Source organism: Anoplophora glabripennis, unplaced genomic scaffold, assembly GCF_000390285.2.
Source record: "Anoplophora glabripennis isolate ALB-LARVAE unplaced genomic scaffold, Agla_2.0 scaffold58, whole genome shotgun sequence".
In the NCBI taxonomy this organism is placed as follows: domain Eukaryota; kingdom Metazoa; phylum Arthropoda; class Insecta; order Coleoptera; family Cerambycidae; genus Anoplophora; species Anoplophora glabripennis.
In genome coordinates this window covers 757,888-782,306 of record NW_019416277.1, presented here as the reverse complement: position 1 = coordinate 782,306, position 24,419 = coordinate 757,888, and the positions used below count along the sequence as shown (strand labels likewise).

General features: G+C 30.1%; 1 protein-coding gene across 3 annotated transcripts in view; it reads left to right on the top strand.

Moving 5' to 3' along the window:
- LOC108917611 (transcription factor GATA-4) overlaps positions 1-19,166 on the top strand; it is a 170,775-nt gene extending 151,609 nt beyond the window's left edge. For 2 of the 3 annotated variants that reach the window (XM_018724306.1, XM_018724305.1), the window contains exons 6-9: positions 7,815-7,990; positions 14,216-14,380; positions 14,485-14,611; positions 18,789-19,166. In XM_018724306.1, the coding sequence (XP_018579822.1) occupies positions 7,815-7,990; positions 14,216-14,380; positions 14,485-14,611; positions 18,789-19,090 (770 nt within the window). In that variant the 3' untranslated portion in view covers positions 19,091-19,166. Of the gene's footprint in view, positions 1-7,814; positions 7,991-11,358; positions 11,478-14,215; positions 14,381-14,484; positions 14,612-18,788 lie in introns of all 3 variants that reach the window. The other variant, XM_018724307.1, reaches the window with a different exon arrangement.
- The last annotated feature ends 5,253 nt before the right edge of the window (positions 19,167-24,419 follow it).

Below are 24,419 nucleotides of genomic sequence, written 5' to 3'. Positions count from 1 at the left end.
CACGTAAACTCGTATTTGGTGCACTTGTACCTAAATCAGAGTAAATGTCCTTATTAGCGATTCCACCCCTTTTTCATATCCAGATGCATTGTCTTTGTCTGTTCCCATCGTCCCATTAGGTTATCTCGTGACCGTGGCATGGTGGATGGCAGTATGGCGTATGGTGTGCTTTGGAGTTGAACAAGTATCGGTTATGTGGTTATTCCAGTGAAAGGTGAATTTGAATGCAGTGATTTAATTACAATAATTAAATACAATATATTAAGTTTCGATTAATATTTGGTTAAATAAACGGATAGTTAAATTGTTATCTATAATTACGTATTTGTAACGTACGATATGGCAATCTATCCGTCCGATCAGTGAACCAATCGAAACCTAAATTTATCTCTAAAACAAATCTGTGTTGGAACCACTATGACTGTTTAGTAGTTTATGACAATAATATTAAAATTAAAATTTCAAACGTTCATAATAAGAAAGCATTTATTAAGTAAATTGTACATCGTGTACATTACAAAAAAGTTATTACAAAATACCGATTTTCATCTCTTATCTTCAAGGGTTAATATACCTATAGGTACTACAAAAAAAAATGTAGATTTGAGACATTTATTTTTACAATATCTCTCCTAATTTGAAAGTTCATCATTTGCAGAACACGCTGTATAGCGTCTAATTAATTTCAACACTGTATATCCTAATTAATCATTTATGAGTAATTTATTTTTGCACTCAATGTGTAGTTAATTAAAAACCAAGTCTGCGTAAAAAATTACTCAATAATAGTTAAATTGAAATCATGTTAGAGAAAAAGTCAACTCTAAATCTGTTTTATATACTCAGAATAGAGTCAAAAGTCACTCAATTGATAGTTAGCAGTAACTCGGATTTGCGTAAAACTCACTCATTTCTGCGATGCAATAGTTTCACTCACAATCAGTTGTACTCGTACTTGTAATAGAGTGAAAATTTCACTCAATCGGGGACAGAAATTGATATGTTATTAAGTAAAATTGATTTTCAATTGTTTTTTAATATTGAAGGTGTTAAAAAAAGCTTCTTCCCTATTTCCCCTAATTAAAAATAAGGCGATATCATATTGGGTAGAGCTTACAAGTTCAAAAAACGTAGTTTCGAGAAAAACACGTTTAAACACACAGTTGTTGCTGTACACATTACCTCGCGTTTACCGCTTGTGTATAGAAACCATAAAAACAACAGAAAAATATCTCCATCTACAGTCAGTTGTTAATACAGCTATCCACCGTCATTTATATCATTGACACTTGGTTCCTAATAACAAAAAAAATCTAGAAAATGAATTGAAAATCTAAAATAGCAGCCATATAGTAGGTGGCTAAACGATAACTCACGTATAAAGTTAATTTCGAAAAAACCGTTTGAGTACTATATTCTACATATTATGTTTATCTACCAAAATAAGAAAAAAAAATGTTTCCAGTTTTGGGTATAGATTCACCTTAAGAAAAGGAATAGGACTTTTTTCTACAAGGGGTAGATACTTATTTTTTTCTCGTTGAAATGTTTTAATTAAATACAAATACTAGAGGTAAGAGGATTAAGAGCAATTAAAGAGGTTTTTTTTTGTTTTTATAAAAGTTATAGCATCTATGTAGCACATTTGTCACAATAAAATAGATTTTTGTTATTGCATGTCAACTCAGTAACTGACATCCTCGAATTTTTTAACCTAATGATCGCACAATTTTTCTGTCTCTTTTTGCGATATTAATCAGTAATAACCTCAGATCAATATAGAAAATATTGAAAATATAGCCTCGTAATCTAATCACCAGTGGAACATTATTTTACTAAACAATACGCCACCTTGTCTAAGTTACACGTTTAAGACCAGTAGAATGTTTAATATCTTGGCACGCTTCTGGTTGATAAAAATGATAAAATTCGAACTTTCTTTACTGAGTAAAGTCGCCTTCATTTACTCTTGATCTTGACGTTTCCGGCATGTTAAAGTTCATAAGTACCGTAGATTTGTCTCGGGTTTTACCTGTTTCCGTCAGACGAGACACCATTAACGTACTTTCAGAAGGGATTTTTTTAATATTTAATGTATTAGTTTTCTTCGTTAACGTGAGTTTTAAATAAATACGTAAATCCTGTAAGACAAAATTATTCGTTTGGTACTTTGATCTACATGTATATATTTTTTAAAATGTTTGCGCTTTTGAAATAACAACAATTTTAAAATGTTTTTCTTTAATATGTTTATATGATTTTTCTGTTAAAAATAAACAGAAGCATACTGTGAACTTGATGCATGTTAAATATCCTTATATTTTCGTTTGTCAGTCTACGTCACTGCACAACAGAATACAATAACCTGTCTATGTACTTAAAGTCCACGGGAGACGTCAAATACCTTGAAATATTTATTACTATTGGACATGTCGAGCAAGGGAAATTGACTCATTTGTTTGGAATTTTTAAATACTTTTGAAATTTCAAACGAATTGGTTAAAATGCACCGTATCGGTAGTGGCGCTATACCCGCAGATAAAAAACACGCTTAACGCAAGCCTTTCTTACCTTTCTATAGTCCTGTCGCTCTTATTGCTCTGATAACTTATTTTTATATTATAACTTCAAAATATCCCCGGGTATATAACAAAGTATAGAAACAGCTGAGAAAATATAAAATATATTCAGTATTTTACATACATAATTTATATGAAAATGTCAATTATCTGATCAATGTTCTAGGTCAAACAAATTTTAAGTTTAAATTACATTTTAAGTATATTTTTAGGCCTAAAAATATTTTTTAAAATACTTATTTCGCCAAAGAAATTGAAGATTGCTATTATTAATACATACATTTTAATTCGCATTTGTTGCACATTATTGAAATTATTATTTGTATTTACCTTAGAATTTTGGTTTGGCCAATCTTTAAAAGTATGTCCTGGTGACAATATTTTAGTGAATTCTTCGGTAAAAATTTTTATTTTAAAATTAGCTTATAAATAGACTGCTATAAAAGCATATCTTAATATTCTTGTACTCGAATTTAAATAAACTGAGAAAATCTGAGAAGTTGGAAATTGATTAATTTCTATTTAGGACATAGGTATTTTATATTCTTTTCTCATTATATTTTGGGTATTTTTTGACCTGTGAGTCAAAAGGAACAGTTAAGGTTTATTTTTATAAAAAAATCTCACACAGAAAAAAGTAGACACATACAAAATATAGTAAAAAAAACACATCACTTTGTATTGCGCACTTTAAAAAGTTGTTGACGTTTCTTTCGAAAATCTATCAGTTTTCACCTTCTGAACGTTTTTGTCTTTCCATTTTAATTGTTTTGACAGTTTAAATTTGTTTGCTTTTGCCTGTTTCCATAGCTAGAGATATATGATGTTTATTCTATTATAACTTCTTTAAGAATCTGTAGCCAAAGTTCATTAAATAATTTTACAAAATAATAGCGGTCTGTTTTAATTTTCTTTTAACGGTATTTTTTTTCAAAATGTTTGCTAAACTCCTATTTGTCTTCCTTTCAATATTCCTAAAGATTATTTCAACAAAATTCCGAGGGTATTGATTATTTATTTTGGCTCTATCAAACAAACATTTAACTACACCGTTCTTTATATCAGGATGATTTGAATTAACATATCTGTTAGTGTGAGGTGGTTTTCTATGAACACTTGTTTTAAAATAATTGCCATTTTTTAATTAAAATATCTAAAAAGGATAATGAATGTTTGCTTTCTATTTCCAAAAAAAAAATTAGTTGTTGGTTCCTTATTATTATTATCTAGAAATATATTTAATTCCTCAAAGGTAAAAGGACAAATTGCAACAGAGGGCTTTTTATTTAAATTGTTAACATGGTTTTCTTAAAAAAAAACATAAAAATATTTTCTTTATTTAATTAAAAATACTTATGTATTTTTATATAAAAACTTAATAATTCCATTATACATCCTGTATAATAATATTGAGTTCACTAATAAAACGTACTAGTTACACTTTACTAGTGGTGTAAATTGAAATAACACAATTTTCCATGCAATTTTCTGTTTACTTGACGTTACCACTAAGTTGAAGTTTGAAGTTTGTTTAGGACAGTTTTATTTAATTTTTTGTAGGTATATTGCAATGTAGGTACATCATTGGTTTTATAAACTACACTATCCCTACATGCCTAGTACAATAATGTCACAAAACAACTAACAACGCAACGGTGCGTATGTATACTATATGCCCCACCCAGACTAAGTAAAATAGATTTACATATATCATTCTAAATATGCGTTGAATAACCTAAACAATTGTAATACTTACATAACTAAAGGGAAAATCGATTTAACCTGCTAAAAATGAGCGGATAAATATCTGATTGATTGTTTCTATATTATCTTTTACTTGGAAAAAGTTTTGAATTTCTCTTATCGTAAATTAATTTGTATTATAATATTACATATTTGATAGAAAAAGTTAATCGTTTGTTCTAACTATTTCATGTAAAGAAGCAGTCTTTAACGACGGATGTAAAATGAATACAAGTTTTGACATTCTCGCCCTAAAAAAAAAACAACTACCGATATGTTCAGTTTAATTGGTGATACGGTTTTCGAAATATTGCTAAAATTTGACCTTATTTTTACCTCATGCGTTTCCCACTGAACTGTGCTCCTCCTGTATAATTGCTTACCAAAAAACTTAATGCCCTAATTTCCAGAACCTGGAATAAAGGAATTATTTACCTTTATTATATGTAGGTAAAAGCACGATTGAAAATACTCATACCGGAAGAGATAAGCGAATATTATGTATATTTAGTTGCATATATACTCGTATTATTACCCTACATTTTGATATAATAATTTTTTTAGCTTCTTTCTCAAATCACACCTAAAAGTGTGAAAAATAAAAGTAAGAATGTGTTATTTTAAACGTTAAATGGGCGCCTAAGATATTTATAAACTTGTTATATGTCGAGTCGCAAACAAATAATATTGTGATTCCCTGAAAGCTTTGTTGTAATAAGAAATTATTGTTGATTTATTGAAATTTAATTGCTTGACGATTTAGGACATCATGTAAGTATATTTTAACTAGCTACCTACCTATAAATACTATAAAAGAACATGTTTGAAAGTTGGTTGGATTTAAGATTATTAAAACACGTATGCTCTTAACAATTATTGGAAATAATTTAAATGATACAGATGTTTGATTACATATTAAACGTCAATAAAAATATTTTAGATCTATTAGGTACATCTTTAACTATACCGTTATTATTTTCACAATTATTTGCAATTTAGTATTTTTACAACAGAAAATGAAACTTGTAATATTTTGTGTTTGGTAAAATGGTATACTGTGGCATTATTCCTAACAGTCTATCATTTAAAACTTTTCTGGGATATTTTTTGAACGATTATCGATAAATTGAATGTATTACTATATAAGGTGAAGGTAAGATAATAGAAAATATGAAAAATAGGTATCCAATTATCACAACTATTTTTAATATTTTATATAACATTCTTTGATTTGATGAAGGTAAACTTAATTGTATTTTGTAGTTGTTAAAAATATCTGATTGAAATTAATAAGCAATTTAACAAATAAAATAAAATCAATAAATTACGAATATATTATACATATACTTTGAACTTGAGACTTCCGCTAAGAAGAAGTAGTAGACATAGGTAGGTATAGCTAATTGCCTCATAATTTCAACCATGGAACTTAAGTCTTCAAACTCTGTATCTCAGAAATGGGACTTTTTTATATCAAGTTTTCTCCTTAAAATAGTCTGGGGATTTTAGATTATTTGCTTATATAGATTTGTCTGTAATATTTTACTTGTGGCATAATTGTTTCTTCTCTGTTTAGTCGGATATTTTGTTACCTGTGAAATAAGTTAGGTAACCCTCGCTTCAAAAAGATCAGTCAATGGTTTCATTGATTTATTTTTATTTAATCAATATTCCTAAAACTATAAATATGCAGATAAAAAGAAATATGCATAACTATATCACTTCCCCTGAAGACAGTTTATGTTTCGAAAATTTCTCTATTTCATTCTCAAAACATTTATGTTTAAAAAAATTTGTATTCCATATTTTGTTTATTTACCTTAAAGTGAAGTGATATAATGATGAGTATTTTTATTGGCTTTTCAGTGTGTAATTTTTAGTTAGACACAAACTGATTCTTTTGACTAAAGACTGCATTTCAATACAATTTGTAGATATTTTGTGACGCTACAACTAAAAATATAGTATTTTATTATGTAAACGAATAAAGCAAGAACACTTTCTTATGACATACTGCATGTCTAAATTATATTTTGATTGATTGCCTTGAAATTTACAAAAAAAAACAATTGCAACAGGTTTATTTTATTTTAAAAATAAACTTGTTTCATTTTTATGTATTTCATTAGAATTTGCAAAATCTGATTATTCAATATTTATAGAGTGTGATAACAACGCTGCGAGAAAGTATAATTTTTTTCTAAAACGATAAGACAGACCTAAGTGTAAGAGCTCTACGATCCTTCAAATATTATTGACGATATAGGCATTTTTAGTACAGAGTAGTAAAAAGAATATTCTATGATTTGGATGTGTTTCTAATAAAGACTTTTGTGTATCCTGAATTTTTGTTCTTAGAATTCGTCGTTCAAGGTTAAAGATCCAAAAGCATGTAATGTTACGAGGATTGCTACTAACGGAACAGTAGATGAAAATCAAAATATCTTCATAGTCGTTAATCATAAACAAAATTTATTTGGATAGGTTAAATATTTTCATAATTACGTAGTTCTAATTCTTAAAATACAAAACAATTGACTTTTATATACTTACCTGGTGGGACATTTTGGTGATGTATTGGGATCTTGGAAACTATAAAAGATGGACAGTCAAAAAGAGAAAATGTTAGATCTTACTGTCATCAAAATGATTCATCCGGTATGTGATCTGTCGTTGTAGTGTCCTACATTGCCACGGTTTTTAAATTTTACAAAACAAAAACGGCAGAGCCAAGTTTTCTCTACAAATTAAATCATTCACAATCACATTAGTTAACTATTTTTGATAGTAGATACCCATGAATCCCTAACCAAGAAGCTAATATCCCCGGGTATAAGGTAAGTGCAGTGTATCAAATTATAAGTTCTTGAGTAATTGATTAAAAACTCGCTTCGCTTTCAATCTTTGAAGGATTATAGAGTTTTGGGAATTGTTTCAGGAAAAAATATTACTTCACTTCTTTTGTTTGTTGTAACGATAGGAAGGAACGTTTAAAGGACCTCAAGGTCTTTTGAAAATGTGGGCTTCGTCAAATTGGCTGAAATTGTGGTAAGTTGTTGGTTTTGTGTTACTGACCAAGTGTTGGATCCGAAAATTAATTATTTCCTAATTATAGCGGTCTGAGTCAGTTGTGCTGATTATAGCTGCAAAGTAGTATGACTTTTGGTCAGTAACACAAAACCAACTTACCAAAATTTCAGCCAATTTGACCGAACCCATAATTTCATATTGACCGCGCGGGGTCCTCTTGTTATAGCATTGTTATTCATTTTATTGTCTAACGTAGGTAGTTTAAAAGATATATCAGAGAAGTTTTATGTTTAATGCCTTATTCCGTATCTTGAGGAAAATTGGTTTCAGTACTCAGTCAGTTTATGCAATAAACACTAAGCCGCCATGCGTGTAAGTGCACCGGCGACTAAATTGCAGATAATTGCGCAAGGGCTTGTTTCCTAATACGACGAACTACACAGCTTTCTATTTACAAACTAGTCGATCCACGCACTGCGGAATACTTCACAGAAGGTAGGGAGTGTGTCAATTGCGGCGCGATTGACACCCCGCTGTGGAGAAGAGACGGCACTGGCCACTATCTGTGCAACGCGTGCGGCCTCTACCACAAGATGAACGGCATGAATCGGCCTCTTGTCAAGCAGCCTCGTAGATTGGTACCTTTTTCAAATTTCTTTTTTAATTGTCTGATTTGTATTAATGTTGTGTGACCGAACGATTTTGTTTGTCTTTCATCCTTGGAACAGAAGAAATAAAATTGACACCGGTTTTATTCATTTGATCGGGTGGTTTGCAGGTTTGAAATTTAAAAAAATTAATCTGTTAGTTTTATTTTTGATGAATGCGTAGATAGAGATTCATAACAGCAATCAAAATATTTGGAAATGGGAGAAAAAAAGTATTTTTGAGTTCAAATAGGTATACTTTGGCGAGATAGATCAAGCTAAGAAAACCAATGTTTTAATTTCTGAAAGACAGATTTAATTCACATGATTATTTGTTTATGGACATAATTCAAAGTTTCAAAACAAATACTAGGATTCACTAGGATACGACCATATAATCAAAAATTTTACAATTTAAAACCCATTTTTTAAATGGCTGTTGGAGCAATGTATAGAACAATTTATGTATATTTTACCATTTTTATAACTAGCTACAAAAATGATCATAATCATAAAAAATGATTTCTTACAAATTTATATTTTGAAAGTATTGTTTGTTATCCGGGTTATTACTTCTGTAAGAACGATAATGGTAAATACCAAAATTGTAGATACTTTTTTGGACTTTTAATAATGATAATAAAAACAACACTATCAACTTGTAAAAAATATCTAAGAGAACGCTTTTTCGGTATTATAATTATATAAAATTTGGATCTATGATAAGGCTTTGCACTCCAATGATGTTTCTCTCTTTGTTCCAATGTAATTGATTCAACACTGTTTTCTTACAAGAAAAATATATAGAAAACAAATAAATGAAATTGTTGTCATATCAATAATAAAATAATCTTCAGTTTGGTGATAACTTCAGTTGGTAATATAATAGTACCTTTATTCGATTAATACGTTTTTATATGTGTTTTAGTTGAGTTGAGTTGTTGAGTTTGTTGTTGTTGAGTTGAGTTGTTGTTTGTTGTTGTTGAGTATGGATAGTGGAAAATAATTAGTTCCAATAATACGTTTCTGAAAAACATGCCTCAATAATTTGATTTACATTTTGAATTTGATGTAATCCTGAGAAATCGTTCTAACAGAATATACAAAAATATACAGCGAAGTTTGGGTCATATACTACATTTAATGCTAAAGAGTAAAAATAGGAATTTTTGTATTTAACACTTTTCATTACAGAAGTACCTAATAATTGAGATAATCCCCAGTCAAAATATAATAATTATTTTATATATTTACTTGTATAAGGCACTGCTCGTGTGAAGATTACTCATCCAAATAAAACAAAGAGTTCCCGTCAACAAGTACCCGTTGTTCGTCTCTCGTTAGTTATTTATTTCCATTGTCTTTTTTTGGAAGCGATTTTAGCATTTTAAGTGAAATGTAGGTTCTGAAAACTACTTGAAATAAGATATTTTCACATTATACGCCTCACCACCATATTGGCTTATTCTGACATAATTTGTAAAAAAATATATACCTAATCCATAGAATTTTTTGCTTTTTGAATGCACAATTTCATACTTAAAGGTTTAAAATAAATGGTAGTTTCTGATATTGTTTCTATTCGACTTCGTTTCTTGGTATCTGCCCAAAGAACACACTGATGTAAATAAAGCATATATAAAAAAATTACATTTTTGTTTTTAAAATTTTATAAACTTTTTCAATGTCAATTACCTATAAACGGTATTTTTCACAATAAATTATGTAAATTATGGATACACGTATTTACATAAATTAAATATATAAGGTTTAATTATAAAACAAAGTTTCAATAAGTATATCGACTAAGTTAATATAATAAAAGCTGTTCTATATTGTAAAGGTACCTTAAATTATTTTTTACTCTCATCATCTTGGTGCTTATGTAGACGATATAGCAACCACAGGTTATATTAATTTAATATTATTTTACTAAATAACCTTTTGTGATATTTTTCTAAGCATTTTTCCAATAAACGATAGAACACATTTAAAGTATAGTTCAGACAAATATTAGATGTATTTTTATAATGAGTACATTTTAGACGATGTCAGTACATTAAAAAAAATTTCATAGACGATGATTTAACTTCATTTATGTTTCTTGGGTGTATACACAAAATTAATTATAATGCGTTCATTTGTAAATTATTTATAAGTGTAGATTAATGTGTAAACGATCACGGGAATATTTTTCTATTACTACCATCAGTTTCATTATAAGCATTCAACTTTCGAGACTCATTTTTACACAAGTTAAAGGCGTTTCCTGACTATAAAGTATTTGAATCCTTTATGTTACGTAACTATCATGTAGTATGTAGTTAAATTGTATCATTAAAAAGGAAAGAGTTAGTGGTATACATTTCGTTTTTACAAGTTTATTTCAGTGTCAGTCCATTTGCGCGCCATTGGTCAAATTGTTCATATCTTTGAATGCTAAAAGGCGTATTTAATGTATTAAATATTTTTCACAGCACAAATTTCTTGATAGGGTCGTTTCAGGAACATTAAAAAAACGATCCAAAAAATTAAGACAGCGATTTCAGAAACGAATTAAGAACAACCCCTGTAGTCTTATTTTTGGATAAGGAATCTTCACAAGAGAGATTGGTGTACTTACGCAAATATATAGTCTTGCCCAGAAAATTTTTAATATTTATGTTGGTATATCAATTTGCAGAATTATCAACACATTAAAATTTTGAACCTTTGAAGTTTTGTGTGTGGTCGAAATAAAAATGTTAATACCAGAAGTTATAAAAAAGACTCACATAAAGTGTAATTTTCAAAAAAAAAAAAATAGTGATGAAGACCACAGGCACTCATTTAAAAAAAATATTGTTGTGAAAATTCATACAGTTGTATCAAACTATGAAAATGAAAAAATATATGAAATTAATTACAATTTGCAGATTTTGTCACATTTTTAAACAATATTGTAGCAAAGTTTTATTTTACTTGTATCAAAAACTATATATGATATACATTTGTGTATAAATTTTTAATGCAATATTTTTCCGTGTTATTATGAATAAAAAACAAAAAGTTATTCAATGAATAATTAAATTATCTCTTAAAATAGAAATGTGATCTTACGAGAAGATTTGTTTGATATATTTATAAAAATAAGACTTAAATTCTATATTTGAACAAAATTGACCAGTCCTGCAAACCGTCAATATTTCTTTTTAAAATTTAATGTAATTCCCTATCGTTCGGTCAAAAATACATTAAACTGAAACAACACCCCCGATGTGCGAGGCAAAGCTGCTACCAAACAATCGACATTTTGAGCCGGTTCTTTCTTGTTAACGAAATGTCAGTTCTTTAGTCTAACCCCCTGTTTTGCGTTCCAGTGGCGGCAGAGCCAGGCCACGGGGGTGTCCCTGAATTCTACAAGAACTACTATGCTGGGTATAATGGGGCTACGCGCACCCCCATGCACACCACTGAAGAAAAGTCAAATCGCCGTTTGGTAGGTTCATTTGAACATATTTTAAATCCTCTATCTCTTTCTGTCTTCCTCTATTTCATTTATAGTTCATTTTGCTTAAACCTGTTAGAAAGCAAAAGGATTTCTCCTTGAAGATGTTTACCATGCAAATATCCATTAGTCAAAACTAAAAAAAATATGTCAATTTGAGACGCCATTTTTACTTCTAACTAATATCTATATTTTAGACACTAGAATGTAAACTTTGGTAAGCATCTTGAATAGTTAATAGAGAATAAAACAACGAAAATGCTTGTGTAGCTCCAGCTTAGGTATTGTAGTGCTGTTATTTATTTCACATGTGGTGGCCCCATAATACCCCGCCCATGGGCAAACTAACCTAAAATTCCCTATTACAATTTTGTAGCGTCAGTTACAAATATTATTTTGTCAACAAAAGGTACAAAAATGGATAATATTTGTAACAAAATGTATTACAAAATTTTATTGGGCCACTAAAATTATCTGGTGTGAATCAAAATAGATTATAAATTTGTGATCCAATTTAAACATACCTATACTTCGAAATTGGTTGATTAAAAGATTGCGAGTAAATTTAGAAGGTATAAAACAATGATCAAAAGCACAAAAATACTTACCTATTATTATCATTATGTACAGAATTTTTAAAATTTGAGATTTACAGTCTATCACTTCCAATGAATGGGTAGAAACAGCGTTAAAATTTGCAGAGTAGTTAAATTACTCAATGGGAAAGTGAAATTTGAGCTGCTGTGTGACATATTGGCACATACATAATTATAACTCCTCAGTCTTCAGTGTGGTGTACATTGGATCACAAATTAATGTGTCACAAATTTAGATAAGTGCATTTGAATCACTCCAGATAACTTTTTAAAATGTTTATTATAGTTTAAGGCTTGCACTTCTTGTATAAGGTGGATCAAATTCGATGAGATTTCAAGATATAGTAGAAACTAGTAAATGTTATTAAAAAAAGACATACGTCCTCGAATTCAATTTTTATGGCAAGTTCTATTTTCAAATTAGATATTTCGTAACTACATTTATTTTCTAGTTACAGGGCGTTAATAATTTTTGAGACGTTTTCGCCAACTTATGTAAGTACCTATCTCTGCTGGCGTTAACTGGATTTTTAAATTTTTCTCAAAATCTGTAGAATATAAGCAAACGAAATTTAGAGTAGTTATAGTACTTACAAGATCATATTTTGCTGGTATAATTACTTTTTTTCTGGATTGCTCTAAGGGAGTGAGGTAAACCATCCTTTCTGTTTTTTTACGTTTTTTTTATTCTTTTAGATTTCTTAAGCAAAATAATATTTTAATATTTTGTTTATTTAGAAACTATTTTATTCTTAGTTTTTGAGAAAAAATATTTTTTTAGGAGAGTGTACACTTTTATTTCTTGAAAAAAGTGAATGGATTCTTCAAAATGGCGGCTATTGTGAATAACTTTTGTAAAGTTAGTATCAATGCTACTAGAATTATTTTAAATTATGAACCCTACTTGACTGAAATCTAGAGAGAGATCGTTTTTTCTGGTTTTCAATGCTATACAATTTCTCATGGCAATTTTAACAAAAATTAATGTAGGTATACGAAAGTGTAAAATGTTTTCTTTTTCAATTTGTAATAAACTACATAGTTTGTTAAATAAGACGAGTGACTTTCTGCTTTAATTGCTGTCAACTCAATGTCAATTCTTAGTTTTTGATGGCAAGTTGGTTGTAATAATTTTTCGCAGTTGAACATAAAAAAGGAAGAAAAATATTCCTTCCTTTTTTGATTTAATAAATTGAAACCATTTGCCACAAAATTTAACACATGAATATAAATTTTACTTGTAACAGACATTATAGGTATAAAAGTTGAGAAAATCGAAGTAGGTCAATTGCTTCCAGATTTAGAATACGGAAATAAATTGTAATTCTGAGCAAATTTAAGAAAATGTTTGATGTATTGTACGGAAAAGGTACTTTAGCAGCACAGAAAAAAATGTTCCTGACAAGACCTAATTAATTAATTATAAATAAAAAATTAAAAAATATTTTTTAACCAAGCAGAATCGTTAACCAAAATGTAAAACTCCGCACAAAAATTGTGGGTTACTAACACCAATGGTTAAGACGATATATGAACATCCTGTGTATATTAAATGTTGAAAAAATGTGAACTATTTATGTTCTTAACCTACGTGGTGTATTATTGAATTTTAAATATAAAATTAACCATTAAATTTATAATAATTTCTTAATATAGTATCTGTATACGTTGGCCTTCGTAAAACGTTCGAATGAAAGCAGATTTTTTTTGATAAGCGGAATTTTTTCATAAAATTGAAATTAAAATAGCTTTCTTCCTTTTCAACACTATTAGATGCACTATTTACCAAAATTGTTAAAATCATTATAACTAGGTATTACATGTTACTGGAAAGCAGAAAATATTGTCTCTCTTTCTAGACCATAGTCATCAATGGAAGTTTACTGATTCATAAATAACTCCGTAGCCATGAAATTTATTAAAAAAAACCTAAAATTTAAAATCGATTCTACGCCGAAAAGTTTAGTTAGTTTAGTTTAGTTTAAAAAATTAAGGTGTCCAATGCAATCAAGTAGATTTTTTTTGTGTTACCAGTTTTTTTGTATGTTTCGTTGTTCTCGAAATACTGAAATTTCATCGAATTTAACTTACTTTGTACATATGCATTGAAACTAATTTTTTTTGTATTATCAGTCTGCATCCCGTCGTGCTGGACTTACCTGCACTAATTGCCACACAAGTACAACCTCCTTGTGGAGGAGAAATTCCTTAGGAGAGCCCGTTTGCAATGCATGTGGCCTTTACTTTAAGTTACATTCCGTAAACAGGCCTCTATCAATGAAAAAGGATAGCATACAGGTAAGCTTTGTATGGTTTTCAAGAAGTCATTATCGAACAGAATTTTATATATACCTACCTATTAATCACAACATAGAAATGTACATGTTATATATATATTGTAGACAAGGAAGAGAAAACCAAAGGGAAGTAAAGAAAGGAACTCTGATGGTGGCACTCAAATACGAAACATTCAAAATGCTGCGATGACTGCTATAAAAATGGAGGAAGTAAAGCTAGAACATACAATAGGTTAGTATTTTAATTTTTCATGTGTGACAATGATATAGACGACTTTTTTGGTTGGTTCACTTGTTAAAGAAACCGTTTTTATATGTTTAATTTAAAACTTTGAGATCGTGTAGAAGAAAACAATATACATATATAGTTTTGGTTCAAATTTCACACTTAAGGGTGTTGTGGGGTCCTGGATCAGATTTTAAATAAAAAAATCGCGCAAGTGTTTATATTATACTTCGAGGATATAAAGAAAATCATAGCAGGCCTTGGATCAGCATCTTACAAACCATGGACGGATCACAAAAAGCGGTTTAAAAATAAAAAAACATTTTGTTGAATTATCTTGAAGAAAAAAGTTTGTACGGATTTGTACATACACAAATAAAAGTAGACACTGTATAACGTGGAAAACTTCTTGAACTTTATGTTTAGTAGTATAATGTATACTACAGGGATGGCCAGAAGTACGGAATAAAATTCATATCTTTTGAATGAGTAAATTTTTTTTTTAAAACGCCTAAACACGTTAACTGATTTTGATTTTTTCCCATCTTTCGGTTATATAATAATTTTTCTTCAACCCCCTAACCCCCAGCCACCCCTACTGTTTTTTTTTTCAAATGAAAACATAAGGTATGAGAGGGCTCGTTGAAAAGCTTATAGAAAACCCAATCCAGCCATACCAAATAAACAAGTTTTAATTTTTCAATAGCAAGGTTTTTAGGGTTGTATAAAACACCTACTTAACAAGTGAAATAAAATTTAATTATCTTCAGTGTTATCCTCCATGAATTTGCACAGAATAAAATAAAGAATTTGAAACTGTACCTATCACTGCTAACGCAAAAAAGATATATTTTTTATGTTGCGTTTTTTTGGCACCACTTACTTGCCAGGCTTTCTGGTTAATTTTTCGCTTTAGTTGTAAATTGGAGTTCGAAACGTTACTATTGTGTCAAAATCAAGTTATTTACTGAATTGCAATGGTATTGTCGGAAAGGCAACGCATCGAAATCTTGATATTGCTTGGATGTGGAGACAAAATAAGAAGTCAGGCTGAAGTGCGCGATTTATTTAATGCGAAATATCCCGAAAACCAAATCTCGCAAGGGACAGTTAGTAAAATATTTCACAAATTTGAGGAACACGGTACAGTACAGACTTTGCCCAAAACTGGACGGGCACGTGCTTTGAATGAAGAAAAGAAATTAGACATTGCATTAGAACTTGTTGAAAATCCTCATACTTCAACTGTTTCATTGGCCCGCAATCACGATGCTTCTCGAACTGCAATTCGAATGTTTCTGAAACAAGAGAAATACCACCCCTATAAGGTATGTCTTGTCCAAGAGCTTTTGGAAGACGATTATGATAGGCGATTACAATTTTGTGAGGAAATGATGAGACGGTGTGACGACAATAATGGTTTTCAACGAGACGTACTTTTTTCGGATGAAGCTACGTTTTATTTAAATGGAGTGGTTAACAGGCACAACTATCGCTTTTGGTCCCAGGAAAATCCACACTGGACATGCGAATCGCATACGCAGCATCCACAAAAAGTTAATGTATGGGCAGGTATCATCAACAACAGAATCTTGGGCCCATTCTTTTTTGAAGAAAATCTTACTGCCGCACGCTACCTGGATTTCCTAACATTTGACCTGATACCTGCTCTAGCTGTGATTTTCCCTCATGAAATTGATCCAGATATACCGAATGAAAGAATTTGGTTCCAACAAGATGGCGCTCCCCCACATTTTGGTATTGATGTTCGAAGATACTTAGATGAAATGTTTCCAAATCGCTGGATTGGTAGACGGGGTACAGTTGAATGGCCGCCAAGATCCCCCGACTTAACACCCCTGGATTATTTTCTTTGGGGATATTTGAAAGAAAGAGTCTACCAGGACAGACCGGATAATATTGAGAATTTAAAGAACAAGATTAGGGCGGAGATGCATAATTTACCAGCTGAAGTCATTCAGAATGCTGTGGACAGCTTTTACTATCGTCTTGGAGAATGCCAAATAGTGAATGGAGGACATTTTCAGCATTTGCGACATTGAGTTTATTTTTGTAAATTATCTAGTTGTTTCAATTTCTAAATGAAAAAAAAATTGTTATTGAAAAAATAAAACTTGTTTATTTGGTATGGCTGGAATCGGTTTTCTATAAGCTTTTCAACGAGCCCCCTCATGCCTTATGTTTCCATTTGAAAAAAAGTAGGAGTAGCAGGGGGTTAGGGAGTTGAAGAACAATTAATTATTATATAACCGAAAGATGGGAAAAAATCAAAATCAGTTAACGTGTTTCGGTGTTTTAAAAAAAATTAACTCATTCAAAAGATATGAATTTAATTCCGTACTTCTGGCCATCCCTGTATATTCATGTTCTTGGGTATCGGGTTCTGATGTGATAGCAGGTTAAAAAAAGATGAGATAAAGAGCAGCGATTTTTTTCTTAACGTTTTGTTCCCGATCAGGAACTTTTTCAAAAGACTTTTATTATTAAAATTATTATATAAAGTTAACTAATTATAACCCAAACAACTATTTCATGTAATTTTTTCTTTAACATCCAAACTTATACTTAGTACACTTTTTTAAATTGAATTATTTATATGTACAATGCAACCATAAAAAATCCGGAAAAGACAATGCCAGTTTTATTTTCTATATCAAGCTGTGCTCCTTCCTATTCGTCAGATACTTCTAATAAATTTCTGATCATGAATTATTTGTTTCGACTATAATTACATTGAACAGGGTTATTCTCATAAGGTTCTACTCCTTTAAATTTTTTACCTCTATATCTGGAAAAAATTGTAAAGTCAAGGTTTTAGGAAATTTCGCAAAAATACACGAAACGTTTGTTTTTTTTCTGTATATTTGTAACTTTTGCAGTCCTCTCCTTTTTCTAATGATAGTTTTAAATACCTACCATCTTATTTGGTTTATCAGTAGGTATACACAATATTTTGGTTTATTTGCTGGCCCTCACTGGGATAAAGTCAAAATCTAGGGCATATTTATGCTTTTACGCTATTAAATTTACTAGATAGATCTTCAAATATTAAGAAAAATATAATGTATTATAAAACGCCTTTTTGAAATAACCAATAACCCCACTGTTTTTTAAAAAGGGACATTTTCTTAAATAATTTTTTCTATGAAGGGATTATTGTATGATCCGCAAGTACTATTAATTTGGCCTATATGAAAGTTAAAGTATACAAAGAAAGATCTAATAAATTATAGAACATAAGAGAGAAAATATTGAACTATCAATGAAGTGGGTAATAGGGCAATCCAAAAAGACTTATTGGATTATATGATCTTTGTATAGAACAGGATGAAGATGTTTTGCTTGTTTAAAAAAAATGTTTTTTTTTATAGAATTTAAATTAAAGATTTACTTAGTAAATTTAACTATACCCAAGCAAAACAATGGTTCCATGGCAATCCTAACTATTACTGTGCAAGATAAAAAAATAAACCAAAATATAGTTTGTACAACTGTCAAAATAAGCGATACGCATATATCATTATAGCCAGAAAAAAAGACGAAACTAAGGAATGACGCATATACAGGGAATTTAATTTAAAAATTAACAGAAGTTTGATTTATATCTTCGAAACTCGAGTCAATTTAGAAATATTGGAATTGAAACTTGAACACCCTGTAGATTAGAAACTATAAGCATTTCCTGACCCATATTTACAGGACCTCTATTTCTTACTTTGAGGAGTTAACAAAGATATCCTCCTAAATTTTGTTCCAGAGAAATATTTCATATTGCAGAAGATTTTTACATGTAAGCAAATTGATCAAAATCATTAAAAAAATTTATTAGGTACATCATCGATTACCTTTCTTTAGTATGATACAATTTAGCAAAAATCTAGGTAAAAAAATTGCAGAAATTCAAACGATATGTTTAGCGACTTTTAAGGTAAAAATGACCTTAATCCTATTCGCTCATAATAAATAATCTTCTAAGTTTCTAGACTCCTACAGTAAACCTACTGCAATAAACTTCACTGCAGTGTCTTAAAAGAAAAGAGTGTTATACGATATCTATTGAAAGTCCATCCAAAAAAGTTACCCTTGATCTTGAAGTATGGCCCATTAGTTTTCAGACACCCTATATATACATATTTTATTAATTTTAGATGATTTTTTCCAGACAACTACAACGAACTTAGATCAGTGACTGGTCTAAATCATCTACCACATGCTTCAACAACCAATTATGTGTTCAACAACCAGGCCCATCAACGGCTTAGTCCTTACTCATCACAGTCTCCTCAACTTACTACTGCTCAATACTATGACTCCATTCTTCAACACTCCAGTCCAAGCCCTCCCTCTACCAATTCAGAGAGTCCTTCGTCTCCCCATATTATCAACAATAATAACAACACAAAAGTTATTATTAACGGAGAACATGGTTTAGATAGACCAACTGTCGTTTCTTTATCCTCGTAACTTTTTTGTATATAAATTTATACATATCTTTACCTATTTCTTTTTTGTACATAATTTTTGCAATAATATATTTTGCTTAGGGTTACTTTTAGTTTATAAATATTAGATAAAGATCCATAGTTTATTTTTTACTTTTATTGTAAATATTTATTCGAAAGTTATATTATTACAATATATTTTTTTTACCAGACTTATAATGTGCACAAAGCTCAGTTATAGTGGTTAGTCGTAAATGAAGAGAACAGTTTATATTGTTCATCCACATTTGAGAGTTTGTCGATGATGAATATTTTGACATATGACAATATGTAATTAAGTACAAACTTATTTTTAAAGTATATAAAGAAGCATATTTAATTTAAGTTGTACATTTACCAAAGATATACAAATAGTAGGTATTAAAATACCTATATCAAAAACCTTTCTGTAAATATGTTAATTTTAAATTTATGACATTATTTCTTGACTGATTTGGATTTCTATAACCTAATCGTAGATTAGGCGATTGGGCAGAGTGTCAAGTCTAATCATTTAGAATGCTTAGTTTTGTTGAAAATGCATTTTGTTGCAGTGAGCATATTTTATAGTTTGTTATTTATCATAATCACTCAACATTAATGCATTCCTTAGTATAAATTTATTATGTACAGATATATTTTTTACGATTTTAAGAATTATAATTGTTAATTATTGATATTTTCATTTGTATAACGTTTATATATTATTTCCTAATAAAAATAATATAAATGTGATTTGTAAGTCTATTATTTGTTCATTCTCTATAAAATTAAAATTAAAATAGCATTATTATCAAAGAATTTTAGATAAAATCCGATTATTTTACCTTCATTTTCTGAACAATATTATGGCGATGTGAAGTCCTTTCATTTAATTTTATTTATTCCAAACTGGTGCGATGTTTCATAAGAATCTGTCGCTCATAAAACTGTCATGGTTTTTCAACTTCCATCTGTGAACGGTGCACTTTGAAAAAAGTTCAAGGAATATAAAAGTTTTGTTTGGAAGTGGTACACCCAATACTAATTATTCTGATAATATTTTCTTGGAAGTCCATTCGCATTTTCAGTGAAGTATCTTGGACTGACACTGCATACAAGACTTAACTGGATTGCGTTTTTTGCAAAATATGTATAATAGATTCGGAGAGATGACTGCTATATACGATTCGATACACTGAATTTGGTATACTGGCAGCAATATGGTGACTAATTTTGTTTTATATTCTAAAAGAATTATATACAGAAGCTTCATAAATATTTACAAACCACGTGAATGCCGAACTTAGGCAATCAACATTGCAGAGCTGGTAACGAAAAATCCCTAAAACTTGGCGTCACTAATATTAATGATTCGTTTACAAGGAACAATGATAAACCGTTCCATCCAGAAATTTATATTCATATGTTGGTAGTTTTGACGACTGTATAACTTATTGTAAGTAATAGTTACGGTTACTTGTATTCTTAATTTGGTTCCCGTTCTTTTTTATTTGGATTCTTGCAATGGAATATTTTATTTGTATTGCTGCATTTGACTTTTATAATAGACATTGAAAAGGTGTAAAAATCACGCTGGCGTTGGTTTTTACGAGTATATACAGGGTGTCTCACGGTGACGGCACATTAGAATTATTTCAGAGACTACTTCGATCTGAATTTTGGAAATTTGGGGTACCAGGTTTTCGGGCATGCCCTTCTCAACTAAAATAATGGCATCCACGTATCACTTCCGGTTATACCGGAAGTCGCCATCAACTTGCTTATTTTAAACGGAACACCCTATATATTATTGAAATTTTGGATTCCACGTGTTATTTTAGGTCGACTTTTATGAAGTTTCCCTATTCCTAAAATTAACCGTTTTCGAGATATTTAGATTTTTTCAAAAAAATGGAGAAACAGTGACTAACTTCAAACCATAATTAATTGCATATAGGGTGCTAGAAATTTAATGCCGAGTTTAGTTAACTTCAAACCGTCATAAGTCCGTTTTTTTAAATGGAACACCCTGTATGTTTTTCTATATTCTGATATTCTGACACAATTTTATTCTCTTTCGAACGGTATCAGGGTTCCCTATACCTATCTCTTCTAGTTTTTAAGTTATCTACCATACCATTTTTTGTGTAATCACCTAAAATCATGTAATTTCTTGCGAGGATAGCTGTGGAATTTTTAGCAAAACTTCAAAACGAACAACTAAACTGTCACCAGTTATTTATTATTATTTATTCACAGACGTTGCAATGGGATTCTAAGCAGAACATTTACAGTTTTTAATGAGACATATCCCAATTCTCCACCAATGTGCAAATCAAGTTAAGAATTCTAAAAAATCTACTTCTTACATGGTAATACACAATTTTAGGTATGTTGATAATAATAATGTACTAAGATAAAAAAATAACTTAAAAAAGTCATAAGTGTTCAATATGACCCCCTTTAACAGCTAAGCACTTATGGATTATAGAGATAATACCATCAGTCACCGCTTTTGCTATTTCAGCTGCAGGCAATTCATGGAACGCTCTTCGTATTCGAGCAATCAAATCCTCTTTTGAAAATACGGGTGTAGAATAAACTTTTTGCTTTATTACTACCCAAACATAAAAATCTAATGGAGTGAGGTCGGGAGACCTCATTGGCCAATTCCACGGTCTTAGGCGTCTCATCCATCTATCTTCAATCATTTCAGTCAGCTGTTGATCGATTTGATTGTGACAGTCAGGTCAGGTCAGGACCCGTCTAACTGATACCAACACTTCCTTAGTTGATCTAAAGGTATATCATCTAGAAAATCTGCCACGATTGTTTGCAAAAATATTGAGATATCTGTCGGCATTTAAATTTTTTTCGTAGATATGCATATGGTAAGAAATTTGGTTATCTTTAATTAGACAAAAAACATTTACGCTAAATTTATTTTGAAAGTTCCTTTCCCGGATAACATGAGGATTTTCAGATGACCACAAATGAGTATTATGTCTATTAAAAATACCTTCTCTCGTTAATTTTGACTCGTCTGTCCATATAATATGTTGCAAAAATTGTGGATCTTCTTGGTATCGCACTAACACGGCGCCACCCGGATGAAGAGTAGAATCTAGCTTAAATTTGTATGGATGCATATCATTAGTTCTTATCATCCAGTGAATGGCGCTCGTGAAATGCCTAAATATCTGCGGCACGAGTTGAGGATTCTGGTTGAACATTAAAATAGGCTAGCACATTTATTAAATCATCTTCATTTGAAGTTATTGGTTTTTGTAAAATTCTTTCTGAACAAATTCGACCATACTCTAGTTGATTTGCTAAAATTATTCTTAACATTTTTCTGCCCATTGGTGGCAAATTTGGATATGTCTCATTAAAAACTGTATATGTTCTGCTTATAATCTCATTGCAACGCCCGTGAATGAATAATAAATTTAAAATATCAGCATTTGAATATGTATTGTTTTCCACTTCTTATAAACACTAAACTGTCGCTGCAAGAGACTAACAACAAATTGACAGTTTAGTTGTTTGTTTTGAAGTTTTGCTAAAAGTTCCACAGCTATCCTCGCAAGAAATTACATGATTTTAGGTTAGGTTACACAAACAATAGTAGATAACTTAAAAACTAGAAGAAATAGGTATAGGGAACCCTGATACCGTTCGAAACAGAATAAAATTGTGTATCAGAATATAGAAAAACATACAGGGTGTTCCATTTAAAAAAACCGACTTATGAAGGTTTGAAGTTAACTAAACTCGGCATTAAATTTCTAGCACCCTGTATGCAATTAAGCCACTTTGAAAGTATTGATGGGAAGCTTAGGGGTCTAGCTATTCCCTCTATAAATATTGTTGCTTTATTTTTCTTGCTATAAAATACACATGGTTTGAAACTAATCACTCTTTTTCTCCACTTAAGAAAAAATAAAATATATCTCGAAAACGGTTAATTTTAGGAATAGAGAAACTTCATAAAAGTAGACCTAAAATAACACGTAGAATCCAAAATTGCAATAATATATAGGATGTTCCATATAAAATAAGCAAGTTGATGGCGAATTCCGGTATAACCGCAAGTGATACGTGGACGCCATAATTTTAGTTGAGAAGAGCATGCCCGAAAACCCGGTATACCAAATTTTCAAAATTCAAATCGAAGTAGTCTCTGAAACAATTCTAATGGGCCGTCACCGTGAGACACGTCACACTGTATAAGGTACACTATATTTTGACCCCCCTTTTTTGTATTTAGAATTATAAAAAAAAGTGACACACAAAAGTTGCACAATTTTTTATGAAATCTTGGAGAATGCTAGTAGAAAATCGTGAAAAAAAGTTAATATTAAGTAGTTAACTTCATCAGCTAGTTTCAATGAAAGTTACCGATCGTTGAATAATATAATAATACGGTTTCCAAGTCGTTTCGACACACATATTTCAACTTCCTCAGAAGAAATTCTGAAACTGCATTTATTGACTGAAATGAAAATATATTCTATCAGTATTAATTTATTGAATCTTTAAATACATATATTGAAGGCACTTGATGTGGTAATAAATTCATTTGATTTTTGAACAGATAGATGAGTGATGATATAAAATGTACAGGGTGTCCCTCTACTTGATACAAAAAAGTCAAATACAAATAGATGAGGTCAAAATAATATCAGTTCCTCATATAAATTTTTATTTATTTTCATACAGGCCTTCATTAACAAGTTACGGGTCCTCAAAAGTAAAAATTAAAAAGTTATTTTTATTTACAGTCTTTAAACCATTAACATCAGCATGATGCAAATTTGGTGATCGATAACACATGCGTATAGCTTGTTCTTGATATTATAAGTGAAACTAGGTAAATAGGTAACAACCTAAAACATTTGCATAGATAAACAAAACAATAATAAGTTAACTTTAAAAATATAATTTAAATGAAAGAAAACTATAAAAATACACTTTCCACCTCCACACACTCCTTAACTCTACGAATGTTATTTGTTTGTACACGAAAAAGCATTTCTGGGGTATGTTTAATATTATCATAATGGAAATTGATTATTTGTTGCAATTCATCCCTTGTTTGTACGGGGTTGCGTACACTAAACTTCCCTACGGAAGAAATCTATCGGGTAAAGTCTGGAGAACGTGGTGGCCATGAAATTGAGTTTCCTCTCCCAATCCATTTATTATTAACACAATGAATAAATAATTCTGTACATCAATATTGAAATGTGGAGGGGCCCCATCGTGCATGAACCAAAAGTTTATTTAGTATTTAATCGAACACCGTCTAAGGTAGCTGCAAATTATTT